The sequence below is a fragment of the Oscarella lobularis genome, unplaced genomic scaffold (assembly GCF_947507565.1).
Source record: "Oscarella lobularis unplaced genomic scaffold, ooOscLobu1.1 scaffold_75, whole genome shotgun sequence".
NCBI lineage: Eukaryota > Metazoa > Porifera > Homoscleromorpha > Homosclerophorida > Oscarellidae > Oscarella > Oscarella lobularis.
Window position 1 is genome coordinate 35,562 of NW_027077201.1, and position 17,196 is coordinate 52,757.

A 17,196-nucleotide genomic window follows, 5' to 3' on the forward strand; every position below is an offset into this window, starting at 1 on the left:
GATTCTAACACAAATGTACCAACATCAACAACTGCTCACTCTTCAGTACCTGACATTGTTGACGTAGCTAAAGTGGTTGAAGTTGTGCTGAAGGAGAGAATTCTACACGTCGTTCCCTCCAGGACATATTCAATATTTAGACGCGTGAAGTCAAATCCGCTATGGAACTGGCACAGAGAAAGTTCTTTGGAATGGATCGAGAAAAAGAAACGAGATTATGTTAAAGGAAGGCGAATTGGAGATGAGATTCTTGAAATGAGCAGTACCGATTTGTCAGAAAGCGAATAAAATACGTAAAACTAATGTTCAGTAAGTTATGCCTTTCGTAAGCACACGTCGCAACAGTTTTGCGGAGACAAGACTTGGGAAGAACTATCCCAATTGAAGTAAGTCAATAGCTGTTCTCTGCGGCACTTTAATGTATTTTCTAGATATCTTCTGACGGTCGCCATTTCTCGATGCCGAATCGACTCTTCAATCTTGTGAAGTGGGCAGTCTCTCGGCTTCCAATAAACAATTGATTTTGCAAAGGTACCTCTTCTACCTCCCCTTCCGCTCTCTTGGAAGTAATCCTCGATGCTGCGAGGTGCTCCATAATGTATGACAAGATTGGTGTCTTTTAAATCAACGCCCATTCCAAGAGCTATTGTTGCAATGACTACTCTCACAACACCATCAGGTTGATTCAAGCTCTCCAACACGTTTTTCTTTATGGAGTCCGCCGTGCCAGCATGAAACATGGCGAAAAGACGGTTTGAGCTTTTCTTTCCAGCAGTTCGAGAATAATAAGAATCGTCCCCAAGCTCATAGTGAAAGTGAGCGTATATGTCGGCGCACATGTTTAGAGATTGGCAATAGACTATTGCCCGTGGAGCAGCCGCCCTCTTAGAGCGTAAGTTGAAGAGCAAATCCTGAAAGTCAAGCTCTATTGTCGTTCGATCACGTGCCTCATAAAAAATATTTGGTCTGTCAGGCGACCTTGAGATGACAACACAGGGAGACATTTCCAAACTTCTTACAACTTCTTTTCTTACGCTGACAGTAGCTGTAGCCGTACAGGCCAAGAACGGAGTGCGAGGCGGAACAAGGGCTCGAATTTCATGCAATCGACCGTACGTTCGTCGAAAATCTCGGCTCCTAAATGATCTGCGTGAGAGATTTGTGAATGAAAAGGAAATTGTGCTAACCATTTTGATGCGCAATGAGCTTCATCCACAACAACTGCAACTACTCTTCTACTGACCGCGGCATCTGTTATAACTTCCCTCCAATTTGATGCCAGGAGGGCTTCAGGAGAACTGAATAAATACGTGCATTGCGAAACACCCTGTTGGGTTGCCTGAAACGTTTTTGGAACGCTTTCACCATAAGAGAGAATAGACGCACTAATGCCACATTTTCTCAATTGACCAACTTGATCAATCATCAAGGAAAGAAGAGGTTGTATAACTAAGATAGAACTAACTGAAGGAATTTGACCATTTTCTCTCTCCCACGACGAAGCAGATTTCCAATCGAAAAGCAGAGGTATTACTTGGTAACAAAGTGATTTTCCAAAACCAGTTGGAGGCCAGAGAAACACGTCGTGGCCTTGATACAGCTCTTTGATGCACGAACGCTGCTCGTCTTTCAAAACGACGCTTCCTTTCTCTAGTCGATTTAGAGCATACGATAGATACGCTGAAAATTCGTCGGTTTCAGGACTATAAACCGATGCATTCATTGACAGAAAGCAGTATCCGGCTGATGGTTTAGAGAGCGGTGCGTGCGCTATAGATGCGACCATCGAATAAAATGGCGTTTGTTTGTCTCTTGAGCAAGTCTTTTGGACAACCGATATGAGGCAAAAAGACGACTATGGGAATGGATAATCGACAGCAACTGTAAGATACCAAATCGCTTATCGAGAAACCGTGCAAATCGCTCTAAAACGTGACGTTGCGATCTCAGTAAGGAAAGCGCGTGGCGTATCCGCGAAACGTGCAAAAGCTGTTTGGAGGCTTTCATAATAACTTTCTATTGCCTTTTATTTAAAAAACGCTTTAGATCCAGATTACCGGGAAGACGGTAATTTCTGGCGCATGCGCATACAGTGGGAACCAGGCCCTTTCTCCGCGAGTCCATCCGGGATTCGCAACAGGAGAAAGGGCCTGGGTACGAGGCTAATCGCTAGCGTGCGTCTCGTCTACCCGAACGTTGATCACGTCTTCAGATCGCAACTGTAGTAAGCAGTTGTTCTGGCTGGAGGCGGATGTGGCTCATAAACACCGCGCTCTTTCAGCGCCTAAAAGAACGGATCGTCGAATTGTCGAGACATCGCGCTCCTGCCGTTGCGGCCGTTCCGATCCGAAAGCTATGCCGCGCAATCGTAATGTGTCGACGCCCGCTGCTGTCAACGCCCTCCGCACTTCAACAGCGAGCTTACGACAGCGTCTGTCCGTTTTCGAATCTGAACAGCGGACCGGGCGCGGGTCCCCGACGTGCCAGGTACGCCAACAAGGCCTTGATGGGGCACAAATCGGTGCGTGCCGACCAAGCACGATCGAAACACCCACCTGAATACTTTGGGGCATATCACTCTTGAATTGGAGTCGAATTCATGTTATGACTGTTTAGACAACGTGATTATATTTTGATCGCAACATGTGAGATACTTTTTGCTAATCAACTTGAATTGATGACCTTCATTAGTCATTAAGCATTTAGTTTCGTTTCAGCTTCTCCGGGGTGCACAGGCGGCCTCAGAAGTAGTTGTAAGGGAATTTGAAGCGAAATGCCGCAATCCAACTTATTGATAAAATAAGAATCAATTGCTGTTTTTATAGTGACGGCGTCGGCTGTTGTCGATATCAGTCCGCTATCATAGCCATCAAAAAGCTCTCGATCCACTGTTTGGCAGATCGCTGATCACTATAACTCGCAACTGACCAAACAACAAAGCTGCAGTCGATATGGTGCAGCTTTTGACATACGATTTGTCTGCTGTTTCGCTACCTCGGTGAGAAAAAGAGCTGAGCGAAAGCTGATTTCTTTTTGATTCTCCACAAGAAACAAAGACCGAAATGACGGAAAGATTCATGGCGAACTAATTTAATGCGTGTCAAGCAGTTGTCACCATCGCCACTTCCACAAAGACAGTTCAAAAATTGAACTTTGCACTCTGTTAGCAACAAAAAGGTTTCTGAAAATTCCCTGTGGCGTACAACCTTGTTTTGTGAAATATTAGCATATTGCATTTTTTGGGAAAATATGTAAGTTTTGTTGCCTGATCTTTTACGAGCTACGTCGGCAACTTTATTTTCACAATTTTATAAGGAATGCTTGAACTGCAACGCGCCAATAGCACAAACATGCTTTCGGCAGTTGCGCGCTGTTACGGCATTTGTAGCGAAACTGGCAAACCAACGCGTCTCCCTTTGCGTCAATAATAATGCGTACGAGAGCAATACAGTTTAGTCATTTTTTTCGTCAGGTTGTCAAGTGTCAGACAATGTTTTACAATTTTGGGCACAGTTGGATTATTCTTCAGAGGTCCTTGGGAGAAATGAATCTCCCTTTCTCTAACGCGAGAGATCATCAAAATGAGTAAAAATGATTAGGCTAAATTCAATAACGCTATGTCTCAATACAAACAATACAAAGAAGCTGAGCTTTGTGCGAGTTTTTTGATTCAGCGGAAATTTAAGTATCAAATAGACATACTGAATTTTTGACAATTAATAAAGTGAAGAATGGATAGAGGCTTATTTCCATAGCTTCTGCATGGCATCCCGTACTGAAGGTATGATCCTAACAGTCTTAGCGCTCGAAAACGCAATTGCCGCGATTTATTATTTAATGTTATTTTGAGCAATACAATCTTTCTTTTTTGAAAACAAATCAGTGACATCTCAAGACTAATATTACAATTACCTCAGTCTCATGGCGCAAGGGAACGACTCCGACATCGGTTACATTGAGGTAAACAGTGTGCAGTTTTCGCAACACTGACTGCGTTCGTCCAACGGACATAGTCGGTTTATCAGTGGAGTCTTCCGGATCGACGTGCATTGTTAGGTCTCGCACGGCAATATTGGGATTTTTTAAGCGAGAGACACTTTATAACGTCGGCGTAACAAGATTTTGTATCGTCAAAATATTACAGGACCTTGCCCGTCAAGATTTCTTCGAGAAGTGTAATGTAACGTTCTGTCACGTAGACCTATCCTGCTGGCTTTTTGTTGCAGTATACGTAATATCGTCCGGAAAGCTACTTTTACACGTACGCCAGAGGACAGCGTCACAAAATTGATTTTCTTCGAAGTTGGGTTTCAACGGGTTTATGGTAAATTTTCCGCTAATGTGATAGCAAAAATGTTGCACTGTTATTTGGAAAATAATTTGATATCAATTCTGTAAACGACATAACTAAATAAAAGCCGTTGTTGATTTTACTTTATTAATTTGATAATAGTCATAAATAAAAGTGCACCACCGGAAATTTTGATTTTTTGATTGTTTCTTTAACAGGATAATCATATTTTTGACATACTGTGAAACATTTACGCTGATTGGTTTCTTCCGCCCATTGGTTTAAGTATGACAAGTAAACATTTTTAGCTACTACAGTATACGTATTTTGTTAAAATATTAAGTAGCGAGCAATGGCTTTACTCATACAGTTATGTTATACAGGACTCTTCTCAAATCTGGGCTCATTGGGAAGAAAATGATACTCCACATCGTCTGTTAGTAGAACAGAGTCAATTTGGTAAGCAGAAAACGGCCATTAGAGCTGAAGCAGTTATTAACAGAAGTTGTAATTGACTTAAATAGGGCGGAAAAATGTGATGGCAAGTTCGACTTCGGATCACAGGCGTAAAACTAATCCCACCTGACAAAATAAATGTGCTTTGACTCTTACAACGCAATACAACACAACTGACTACCAGTGCCTTACTACAGTCAGCATTGGTTTTTGCGACAGCGGGTTTAATGAATTATTGTTTACACCAACCCTTGTCTCTGTGCACAGTCCGGTTAACAGTAGAGAACATAGGTTTTTTCCTCGGGTTTACCGACCGCCAATTTAACGACAAATTGCATTTAAAGACACCTTTTGTTCGTCCGAGCAGTGTTTTCATCCATCGTATATACCAACAATCAGTTTTAAATTCCGTGATAAGCGCGCTTTCGCATTCAAGCCATCGCGCCCTGCACGCCCGGTTTCCTGCACATAGTCCTCCACTTTTCCAGAGGCACCGTAGTGAATTACAGTTCGAACATCGGGACTGTTAATTCCAATACCAAAAGCAAGTGTTGCCATGACAATTCGTAGAGGAGACGATTGTTGCGCAAAAGATTTCATCATCTGCGTTTTGTGGTCCGGTCAAAGAAGGCTATGATACACCTCCACGACGAGAAACCTGCTCAGATCTGGAGCGTTGTGATAGCTCCGGAAAGACTAGCCAAGCTCTTTCCGAAAATAGAGATAAATTTCCGAGCAGTGGTAGATTGTTTGGCAAATAATGATTTTCCGATCAGCCCCAGCACCTCATCTCTTGATCTCCGCCGCTATTGCAGAAAAACTGTCGTCAAGTGACTTGAAATCAGTCACAGAGTAAAAAATATCGTCTTTCTCGGGAAATCACCAGATGATTATTCAGCTCTAAAGAAACAGATAACTGCGACTTTGGTAGCAGCTGTCGCCGTTGCCGCTAGTGCAATTATTCTCACGCATTATGAAACAAGACTCCTAAGCTCGCGCAAGCGAGAGAACTCTTTGCGAAAAGTGTCTCCCCAAAGGACTAAGTGGGCCTCGTCTATGGCGACTGCTACGACGTTTTCGCGGTAGACAGCTTGGCGAAGAATTCGCTTGCATTGTCTCTTCCCCAGAAGCAATTCTAGACTAATCAGCGGAACCTGATGCTGCCCGTCTTAGGCTTCTGAAAAGTCGCGTTCCGACGAAATCTTTGCAACAGACAAGCTTTTCTCGGTCAAAGTTCTCGCTTAATCGGTCGTAAAAGCGATTAGAGGAGATGCAACTAAAACTATCAATGCCCGATTTAGACCTGTAAGCGTGTCGAACATCCAAGGCAGCGCGAAAAAACAAAGGCTCTGGCCAAAACCGGTTGGAAGCGAAGCGAACACGTCACGACCACTCGCCACTGCCGTCAGGGCCTCCAATTGCTGAGGTAGAAGAGCGGAATAGCCCAGTGCCGCGTCCTCGTCCGTAGCAGCCCTTTGAAGGATTTGTGCAGACGAGAGCGCCATCGACCTCTAACGCGCTTTGGTCGAGTGTTCGCTATATTTAATTCATGACCTCATGCACGGTCACGAGATTGCTATCCAAGGCGCTCATTGGGCCGCAGTGTACACTGCGGGAATACAAATTTGCAGTGCACGTTAGACCAGACCCTTTCTCCCCCTAGCGAAGGGTCTGGTATCCAGACTACATGTGAAACGTTCATTCGTGAGGCAACGAGAGCGTCTTGTGCTTTAACCGCATGATTCGAAGAGTGGTCAAATACCCATTACGTCGATAACTTCATCCGTTGACAACACATTCTGAATTTCTCTTTTTAAGGTTGCATGTTGCAGCTGATAAAATCGTCATAAGTGCAATATAACAGGGTGCCTTTTTTACCTTTTTAAGAATAGTTTTAATTAAAGTAAGTTCTTATGTTGATTATGTTACGTTCCTTAAATATTTTTTCTTTATAAACATTGGTGTCCAAGAAGATTGATTGGGTCTTGCTTATTTCGTGTGTGAATTTGATGCTGCCATTGTGTTGATTGAGTTGCTAGAGGAATTGGTTTAGCTCCTCTTTTGTGTGCGTCCATACCATGAAAACGTCATCAATGTAGCGTTTCCAATTGTGAGGTTTTTTCCTGCTTTTCCATAAATTCTTTCTCAAAATTTCCCATGTAGATATTGGCTAAACATGGAGCTGTTTTTGTGCCCATGGCTGTTCCGTGTTTTGGAGGTATGTTTGTCCATTGAAGGTGAAGCTGTTCCCTTCTAGAATGTATTTTTAAAATGTTTCAATGACGACCGGTGTATCCGGGTCGTCTGTGTAATAGGTTGTTGCTGCTTCTTTGCATGCTTCAATTGCCTCTTATTGTGGAATGCTTGAATAGAGTGATTTCAGATCCAACACCACTAAAAGAGCGTCGTTTGGTATTTGCCGTTTTTATGCCTGTTTAGGCTCAGAAAATTTTCGAAATGGTTCAAAACACGGTTTCACCTTGCCCAAACTACCCATTACTCGTTAATAGCCCTTATTTCGATTGTACGTGCAACCGCTGACGTCAGGAAGGGTTACAGAAACCGGATGCTTCCATAAAACCACCACCGTTTTGTGTCGTTTTCACCATCAACGCAGTTTTTAGGGCTCCTCTAAGTATTATTAGCACTAGTAGTGTCAAAAGAAACCAAGATCTTCTGATCGCGATAAAAAATGAATTTATTTCAAGACTTCAGGTCAACAAAAAAGAAGCTGCAAACGGGTCCAAAATTTTTCCGTGACTTTTACCATTTGGATTTATATTAATCAAATAAAAATACTTAATTAAATTCCTAATTTTTTTGCCTTCGTGGCCACCAGTATCGCTATTATGCTCGTGATAAACGCTTCGGTTTCCTCGCTTTGATGCTTTTCGCAAAGATCCTCGATGCCGACTCATTTTTGAAAATAGAATTCTTTTTGGTATTTGGTAAATTTCAAGTTGGCCTTCACTTTTTTGAGATCGGCCTGCGATTTTTCGAAACGGGCCCTAATTTCCTGAAGCTAGAGACACATTTAGATAAAGAAAAGCCCTTTTCTCACTTTAGACTATTGATTGTCTAAGAATTTATCCTAACCTCAGAATTCGTTTCGGATGATACAGTGCTGTGCAAAAGTATAAGCCACTAGCGCGTGTATAAAAAAAGTAGGCCTTCAACGGAAAACTTTAGGTTTTACCGGTAACAAATATAACCTAAAAATACCCTTCCTAAACTTATCTTTCTCAAAATAATTTTTAGAATTTGCTACTTAACTGCTACGTCTTATTTTAATTAGATAGGTCTATAGTAGTCACATAGACCTACACGATTATAGGCAAATTTACCCCAAAAACACGTTAATCTGTTGAAATTTTTCTAAAAACGATTTTTTGGCGTGACTTTTGATTTTAAATAGAACGCTTTGCTTTTCAAAACATCTGTTTTTCTGTTAAGAAAACGTTTTTGGCTTATCTTTTAGTTTTGAAAACCAAATTATTTACCGGTTTCAGTTTATTACGCTAATAATTTAGAGGTTTTTTGCTACTTTTGTTATGACGTAATTAAAACACGAGATCTTTTAACGCCGCGTTCTCCCGCTAAAATTGATCACTTCCATCACAACATTATTCAGCTGCAAGGAGACTAAAGGTGCTTTGGTTTTGTTGTCACCATTCAAAATAATCTCTGTCTTTCTTTGAACAGAATGCCTCGAAATCGACAACTGACAAGCCACGAAATCGGCCTTATTGATGGCCTTCGCAAATGCGGAAAAAATCCGACTGAAATCGCGGCCGAGATTAATCGTTCTCGCGGAGCCGTGAGAAACTGGATTAAAAAATTAGATGAGGGCGTTTTCGAGGCGAGGCAGTGGTTCGGGCGGCAGCGAAAGACGACGAGTCGAGAGGATCGATTTCTTCGAGTTGCTGCGTTGCGCGATCGAAGGCAGTCGGCAAGACAGCTCGGCGCTCAGTTGTCTGCTGCAACGTGCAAAGCTGTTTCCAAATGGACAGTCTCTCCTTGGCTCTCGGAAAAGGAAATTCGAGCTCGTCGACCGCGAAAAAAACCGCAGCTGACGGCGAGGCATCGGGGCCTCCGACGCGGCTGGGCAGCGTCTCACAGAGGTTGGACTCTTGACCAGTAGAAGAGTGCTGTTCAGCGACGAATCAAAAATTTCATTAAGAAGCGATGGCAAAACCTTCGTCTGGCGCCACGCTGGAGAAGAAAATGCACTGTTCCTACCGTGCAGTATCCAATTAGCGTGATGGTGTGGAGCTGCATGGCGTCTTCCGGAGTTGGATCATTGCATCGTATTGATGGAAGGTTGAACGCGGACGGCTACAAAAACATCCTCCAGACAAAGATGCTCCCAGACGCTGCCCGTTTAATAGGAAACCGCTTTGTTCTTTAGCAACACAACGCCAGCATTCACACCGCACGAACCGTTTGTCAGTGGTTCGTGAATAATGACGTCACTGTTCTCAATTGGCCGCCTCGTTCTCCTGACGTCAACTCCATAGAAAATCTCTGGCATCAACTGAAAACCTCTGTGAGCGCTGCTCAGCCAAAAACCAGTGACGAGCTCTGGGCAGCACTTCAAACGGCGTGGCAATCCATTTCACAAGAAATTGTAAAAAAACTCGTTGAAAGCCTACCTCGCCGAGTACAGGCTATAGCAAAAGCTAAAGAGGGCTCTACAAAGTACTAAACATAATAAAAACGAATGGTATCTGCAGAGGACAGAGGACACAATGGGAATGCTGCGTACAGACAGCGAAGCAGTTCGACCTTTGGCGCTGGTCCTTCCAAAGGTAATTGCACCCTTAGAATTAGTTCCTTAAGCTGCCCAGTCTTGACGCGGAAAAAAGGCCGGTATCCTTCACTTCTGCTATTTGCATTCCGTTTTCGTCCAGGAATAGCTAAATGTCAACATTACGTGAACAAGTAATGCAATACATAAAAAACTGACTTCCTTTCCGAGAGTATACAGAAGACTATTCTCACCGTGTTGCCTTCCGTAGGAATGGACGGCGGTGAAGCCCTTGAAGTTTTGTTGCTTCAAATGTTTAGTAATTTTATGCTGGATGTAGACGCAAAGCAGCCCGTCCGACAAGCCGCAAAGCATTCATAAATACAATATCTTTGTTAGCTCGTCACGCATTCCGTCAGTTTGAGCTAATTATTTAGGGGCAATTAAGCGAATCTCTGTGCGCGAACGGTTGGGTTGTGGCTTCAGTGGCGATTGCTGTAGACGCGGTCGCGCGCGCATTAGAAGAAAACAAATTTCACCACCAGATCCGAATTCGTTATTCACCGCAGCAATGAAATACGCTTGCTTTCTGAACGTGACTGTGGGAATAAAGCAATTCCCGAAAATGATAAAGTTCATGCTCCAGTCGCTTCCTAATTATCTACGGACAAGGGAAACGTCAATAACGAGCTAATTTTGGCGGTTTTGTGTGAGATTGAAAATGAATAAGAAAAGCCCTAGTGCAAACAGATTTCTTCACCGTTTGCAGACCCGAGTCAGCAACAGCTGAGGGTTTGTACAAAACGGTGCTCTGGCAAACGTGGCCGAAAAAAGATTAAAGGGCTTGAAAAACGACTGCTTTGAGTGTACTCATCCTGGTGTTTAGCCCAAAGACTCAAGTTGGCCGTCAAAGACACTCTTAAGTCCACCAGTTTTGATGCAATCGACGAATTTTTGCTTAGACTTTACTATCTTTATCAAAAGTCGGCAAAACGTTGCCGAGAACTAAACGACATCATTATTGACTTGATAAAGTGCTATTCTTTTGACGACGAAGGAACTCATCACTTGGCTTCAATGATGTTTAATAAATCAACTACTTCAACAGACCAAGCAAAACTGAAATGTTACTAAGAAAAATGGGTAGATGCCCGCTACCTTTTGGGCTGTTCTTCTTTCTCGGATCTCCTAAACGCTTCTTCCGAGCTGTCAAAGGCAATGCAGACCGACGGCCTTGACATTCTGACGGCAATCAATTTGCTTTTAAGGTTGTTAAAAGAAACGAAAAGACTATCAGATAAACTGCTGAACGAATGGCAAACATATTTTGCGATTGTTTCCAAAAGATCTGACGGATCGTACTAAGGCCAACAGTTGAAGAGATTAATATTGTATTAGAAAACGCCAAATCTCATTTTTCATCTATAAAAGAAGACTACTGCGAAAGTGTCATTAGCTGCATTAGGCAAAGATTAAGCTGGTCAATTATCCAACAGCTGTGAGACATTTTTACAGTTCCGTCGTGCGACGCATAGGAGAAACTCTTGCTTGATGGTGACAATTTGGAAGCAGTAAACAGACTGGCGGTAAACAAAGTTCCTCTCGAGGCAGCTAAAGCCAACACTGAAAATATGAAAGCAGAGTTTTGAGATATCATGGACTATGGCGTAAATTATCTCCCTTTGTCGTCACTTGATCATCGATCGATTTTGTGGCGAATCTTTCGAAGTCCAAATGCTGAGAATTGGACTAACGCGTTGCTACTTATAAATCTTCTCCTCTCACTTCCGTTTTCAAACGGAAAGGTTGAGAGAACGTTCTCAACTCTCAAGTTCGTCAAGAGCGAACGGCGAACGCGTTTGTGAAACGGTTCTTTAAATGATATCCTAATGATCAAAAGCGACATTGCTATAGTGGAAACTTCTCAACCTGAGAAAAGCATTGCTCTGTGCAGAAAGGCAAATGATCGACGGCCTGGTTAAAAATCAAGAAGATCGTACAATTGGCGCTGAAGCGGGGACAAGTAGAGAAGACGAAATTTCAAGTGATGACGAGTAGTGATTGTGAATAGAAACTCTTATGTTCGGACAGCGTTACAAAGGGACCGGACATTTTCCCTGTTGTGCGGACAGAATGTCCGCACATCTATAAAACCTTATTTTGACCCCTGAAGATAGACTTGAAGAAAGCCGGACTAATTGAGGACAACTCATCTTAGAGCAGTTAACCGCATCGGAGATGTAGATACCTACACCACCATCATATCCTGTACGATCAGCCACATTTGACCCGCTAAATGACTGCTGTCTTGGCGTGCGAGTTTTTGTGTCTTTTATGCAATAATGATGTTTGTGCTGTTAGTCAATACGGGACCTTATTTCGTATGCTCTTTTGCACGGGTATTTTCTTGACAGCAACTCTAGTAGAGAACGTTTTCGATTCCTCTTCAATCGCAGCAACGAAGCGGTACTACAAAATGGCCCACAAACTTTGCGAAGCGGCCGCTCTAATCTATCAAGCTTTCGATGCTACTGGTATGCGTTCGCCGAGCGGGATTTCGGGCACGGCAACGGCTACGACCGGGCCGTTGGCGTCATCAACACCGCTTAGACGGCTCTCCGCATCTTTCAGACACTCGACTCAGATGTCGGCACAATCTAACGGTATCTGCAATCATGAGTATATATAAATAAATAAATCTATTTTGGATCCCATTAGTCCGTGTAAGCGACGTTGGTCGAACGCACGGGCAATTCGATCGGTCAAAAGAACGTTTGTCCAATCATAGATATTAAAGGAAGCGGATAGGCAACTCCCGCTGTCACGTGATTTTGTGTGGGGCTAGCTGTGTTACGCCGCGATGGACGAACGCGGAAAAGGCCATGGCAAGCCTTTCGTCCTCTACGACCGAAGATCTCTGCTTGCGGATCTTGGAGAAAATATCGGAGTGTTTTCCACGGCTAAAGGGAAGTGCCGCGTCCGTCACCGCGCAATCTGAGCGGGCTTTCACGGCTTTTGTTGCTATTCGCGTGGAGGTTCTCAACCCAATATGGGCTGAGCTGTATTCTGCGTCGGGCATGACGTTCGACAATCCTTTACTGGCACAGGGAGTGACTTTGCTAGTTGTTCGTGCTTGACAGCTTGCCGGATTTTCACAAGGCCTTACGGCTGAATGCAGACAATTACGGGTCAAACAGCCTAATGAATTAACGCGCAAGGGTGTCCCAAAGCAGCGACCAGAACCCAGAGTCTGTCCCCGTGACGCATACTATGGACCCCGCCCATGGTGATAAATCAATCCTACGCGAGGATAGGAGCGATGTGGAGCTAAACGGACGACATGAGTACATGCAGTTTTGACGAACAGTCAGAATAGCGCAGGTATGTTTGCAGCAGCGACAAGAAGAAGAGCGTAGGCGGCGTCCCCAAATTACCATACTAAATTGACGCGAAAATGCCTTATTTTAAACAGCAGCAGCCGATCCGAAAGTCAGATAGCATTTCTTACTTATCGAGAGACACAGTAACGTCAATTCGGGAAAAGAATGAAATTTATTCGTGAAGTTTCGTGCCGATATATGTCGTGATATCCGGGAACAAGCGTAACAGAACTAGCGCCACAGAAAGCCAGCCAAATGACACGTGACAGCGGGAATTGCCTAGCCGCTTTCTTTAATATCTACGGTCCAATACTGTCATTTCCACTCGCGCTAAGCTGTTTTGCTACACGCCTAGAAAGATGGCCGCCCTCAGAAGACATGGACCAAGGCGTTTTTTTGCATCGCGTCTTGCAAGAGAAACCAACGCAATTCCTGCGCAAACGGAGAAGTTGTTACTCTCAGAATCAGGGCTGAGAGAGAAGGCGCTAGAATGGCCTCTTGCCGGAAACAAATCCGCGATGCGTTCTGTTATAATTCAGTCTTTTTCACAATTACCTAGAAATGGTTACACTATTTGCCGAAGAGTTGGAGGGGGCAGAAAATCGTTGCAGATCTTGGAAAAAGCCTTATCAATAGGGCAGGCCAAATGCTATCTAAGGTCAATTGCGAATGATTTGGATTTGTAACCGAAAAATGTTAACGAAGATGGCGAGAAGGTAATGTTTGGCAGCAATTTTGGCTACTACTGTTAGACAGGAATGCAACGCGTTGTCGTATTTGGTTTTTTATTTCAACATCAGCCGTGAACAATTTGATATGAATTATTTGCGCAATCACCAGGCAGAATGCCGTTCAAAGAAAGCGTGGTTCTCCTTGAGAGAAGACATCAGCAAAATTGTCGATCAGCGCTTTACATCAATCAAGAACCGTACCGACTAACGCCTAAAGATCAAAACGCAGTGAAGCGACAGATCCCAAAAATGTTTCAAAATACTTTCGTTCGGGAGTTACGTTTAGCATGGGCCAGTCTAATCGTTTTGACGGACAAGAAAGGAACTGCGGACAAACAATTTTTCGAATATTATATTAAGTGACAGAGAAAGACCGCTATCCGCTACCACCAATTGACAATAGTCTAGACGCGCTTATGGAAAATCACTATTTTCTAGCCTAAACCTTGCTTCCTTGTTCACTTCTAAAATTGCGTCGCAGCGTGTCTCTCCTCCAAAAAAGCCTACAAGACTAACTATTGCGAGGTCTGAGAGACATTGCCGCTGAAAAGAGACTTAGTTCCTTAAAGCAAACGCGCGTAACTGATTTTTTTACTACTAATACAGACTAATAATTTGATTTCGCTATTTCGAACGTTTTCACTAATCCAGACACCTTAGCTTTGGTTGGGAACATCACTGTTTGTATTAGCGAGGGTCTACTGTATTACTTATCAAGAATCAGTAAAATGCTCTAGTACTTGACAGATAGGCAGCTAAACAGTTTCTCAGAAAAGTGGGCTTTAGCTTTTCGCAAGTTCGATTATAAAAACGTGGATACCAATATGCACTTGAAAAGGTGCACTTGCTTTACTACACAATTTTTGTGTTGTAACATTGACAGATAATTAAAATAAGTACCTTGAAGGAAATAAAACAAAGTAGTCGACAGACTCTTTTATGTTCTTTTTCAAGAGGAGAAGGATGAGTATGTCGCAATAAAAAGAAAGGAGCTATCTTTTACTTCCACTACTGTGTCGAGAGAAATTACATCCTTTCAAGTGCGTTTCAAGAATTTATCTTGATGACGTCACGTTTAGGCACCTGCATAGCAGGTAATCGTCGTTCCTCCAGTGAAAAAGGCAGAGCAGCCTCTGATAGCTCAAAAAATAAACTGCCGCCACTGTTGCTATAAGCGTGCCTGAGTATTTTGTAGCGATTGATAAACGTTTAAAAGAAAACGTCCCATTGCTAAAACAAGATGTCTTGGTGATCAAGTAGAAGCCGGTAAAACGCTTGCCTGAAAATGATCTTCCATTGGCCAAGAAAGCAAAAACATTAACATCAGCCGACTTTTCCATCATCGTCGCAAACAAAAGAGAGACGAAATCCAAAAAATCAGATTTTTAGTTACTAGGGCGACAGGGATACATTAGGGAGCACAGTTCCACCGTAGATTGTCCTTGCTGAAAAAAACCCTGGTGCTCTTTGTCAATTCCTGCGAAACTATGCGCAATTCCAAATTTTTAAAAAAATACTCTAAATTAGTAAGTAAGAGATGGTGGAAATATTGTTAGATTTAGATTATAGGTAAGATCACAGGTTATTTGAGGCAATGAGGCCTTCTGGGGTTTTGTTATCGTTAGGTTGTGCACGTGCCTCGCACGTGCAGGGAAGTGGGTGCACGCGAGGGATATATTAGTAGATTTATTTTGTATTAACGATATATTATGATGTTTGGTTTAGGTTGTGGAAAGGTAGATTTCAATGGGATGTTTTTTTACTTTTCAAGTTGCCTATCGATTGCGGATTGCGAGACGCAGCCCAGAGAAATGAGTTAAGAGAGGGAATTAAACTGTGTTTAGATATGTCCTAAGTAATTAATAACGCATTTCATTTTGCGTAGAGAGCTCCTAGTGAAAAAGAGAAGGATGCCCTATTGTCGTCCCTTGCATCAGTTGTAAAAAAATTAGCCGAACTCGGAACTGACCGATGTTTTTTGATGTGCCTAGATTGTGTCCCTTGGATTACTCTTACAGCTCGGATGAGCACGTACAATAATTTTTGTACTTATCGAGGTTTTTTCTGTGATAAACACCATGATTAGGTATGTCGACGTGTTTTCGGTACTGTTTCCGTAGTAATTGCATTTGGTCCGCCCCAGCCAAATAACGAGCCAGGCAATCAGCTTTCAACAATCAACAGTCTCGATCAGTTGCCTCAGGTTTTGCAGAATGTCCAAAGTCGTGGAAGGGGTTTGCAAAATTGTCGCTTGAGTCAAACGAGTAGACGGTTACGAATTTGAAAGGAAAGCACGCTCAAGTTGGATTTGCTTGCAAAAGTGGAACACGGATGCGAAGGATGTATCGCCAAAGTTTTTAGGAAAAGACAACCAGGTGAGAAGATAAGCCTGGGGAGTATGACTGATAAAATATGCCCTTTTTACTTAGCTTCTCAGAGGGAGATCGGCGACATGCACGTAGCTTCTTCGTTACGCATACACGCACGCACGCGCGGTTTACCAGAGTGCACCCACGCGTAAAGTTCCCAACTTTAAAGTGCGCTAGCGTTCGTGTCGTTCTCTTGCGTCATCGGGAATGACATCTGAGAAACACCACAAAAACTGATCTTCCATAACGACGACGATGGACAGGGAATCCGTCGACAGCAGAAAGACGAAAGTCCAATGCGACAACAACCACGAAGGACAAGTGATTCGCCGTCGACACCGGAGCCGGAAACGACAAAGATTGTCGATCTAAGTCTCCTTCGATGGAACGCCATCGCTCTTGCAAGGAACGTCGTCCGCGTCGCCGACACGAAGATCGTTCCGCAAAACGCGACGACAGATACCAAAGCGACTCTTTTCATCCGTAAGCACGGCAGTGAGCGGCGATGACAAATACAGGTGACGAAAGCCTCAGTCGCATTCCACGCCGGAAAAGAAAGAGACTACGAGACAAGCGCGACGACTACGACGCCAAGAAGCGCGGTCGCAAGGAGGAAACTCGTCGTCTTTGAAAAACGCGACATTTACAAACGCACTAAAAAGTTTTTTTGAGTTTTAGTTTTCTTTACTCTATCCCCGTCTATGTTTCAAATGTACGTTTGTTGGTTTAAATAAAAAAGAAAATTGTTTTTCTTGGACTCGAGCAGACAAGATTGCATTAAACAAAACGAATGCCAACGATGCGCTCACTTGGATGACGAGTTAACAACTCGCATCCCATCATCGAAAGATGATTCCAATGACTGTAAGAGAAACGCTGAAGTAGAGAAGGAGGAGACCACTCGAAAGGCTGATCCACCTGCAACCTCTGTGCACATTGTCATCTAACTCATCGCGAAGATACCCTCGTACAACGGTCGCGTGTGTGACTGCCAATCGGAAATTTCGAGTCGTCCGGCGATGGGGGGGAGGAGCTAAGACTTATAACAAAATTATGCTCAAATCCCCGTAAGACGTAGTGGGCGAAACGCGGGTTTGGGTGAGTACGGAAGAGCGCACGCCACTGCGATAGGGCAACCGGCGTCGCGACGCGGCGAAAACGGGTTGGAAGGCAACGGCGCGCTCGCCGCGCGTCTATGCGCGCTAGGTCGTTTATGTAGAGA

General features: G+C 43.5%; 3 protein-coding genes across 3 annotated transcripts; 1 reads left to right on the top strand and 2 right to left on the bottom strand.

Moving 5' to 3' along the window:
• Positions 1-314: 314 nt before the first annotated feature.
• LOC136199340 (ATP-dependent DNA helicase RecQ-like) lies at positions 315-1,723 on the bottom strand. Its single transcript, XM_065989517.1, has 2 exons — positions 1,188-1,723; positions 315-1,137 (listed from the first exon to the last, which is right to left on the bottom strand). Exons 1-2 carry the CDS (start codon positions 1,721-1,723, stop codon positions 315-317), a joined length of 1,359 nt encoding a protein of 452 aa, XP_065845589.1.
• A 3,995-nt stretch (positions 1,724-5,718) lies between these two features.
• LOC136199341 (uncharacterized) lies at positions 5,719-6,252 on the bottom strand. Its single transcript, XM_065989519.1, has 2 exons — positions 6,051-6,252; positions 5,719-5,837 (listed from the first exon to the last, which is right to left on the bottom strand). The coding sequence occupies exons 1-2, from the start codon at positions 6,250-6,252 to the stop codon at positions 5,719-5,721; spliced, it is 321 nt and encodes a 106-aa protein (XP_065845591.1).
• A 2,198-nt stretch (positions 6,253-8,450) lies between these two features.
• On the top strand, positions 8,451-8,888 carry LOC136199342 (uncharacterized). Its single transcript, XM_065989520.1, has one exon. The coding sequence runs from the start codon at positions 8,451-8,453 to the stop codon at positions 8,886-8,888; it is 438 nt and encodes a 145-aa protein (XP_065845592.1).
• The last annotated feature ends 8,308 nt before the right edge of the window (positions 8,889-17,196 follow it).

What these genes read in the sequence shown, in the direction of transcription:
- LOC136199340 (XM_065989517.1), bottom strand. Translation starts at nt 1,723, where the DNA reads ATGAATGCATCGGTTTATAGTCCTGAAACCGACGAATTTTCAGCGTAT. An exon ending in GCTCATTGCGCATCAAAATG is followed by an intron (nt 1,138 to 1,187) that starts GTTAGCACAATT and finishes CAGATCATTTAG; the next exon opens with GAGCCGAGATTTTCGACGAA.
- LOC136199341 (XM_065989519.1), bottom strand. Translation starts at nt 6,252, where the DNA reads ATGGCGCTCTCGTCTGCACAAATCCTTCAAAGGGCTGCTACGGACGAG. An exon ending in GATGTTCGACACGCTTACAG is followed by an intron (nt 5,838 to 6,050) that starts GTCTAAATCGGG and finishes TTCTTCGCCAAG; the next exon opens with CTGTCTACCGCGAAAACGTC.
- LOC136199342 (XM_065989520.1), top strand. Translation starts at nt 8,451, where the DNA reads ATGCCTCGAAATCGACAACTGACAAGCCACGAAATCGGCCTTATTGAT.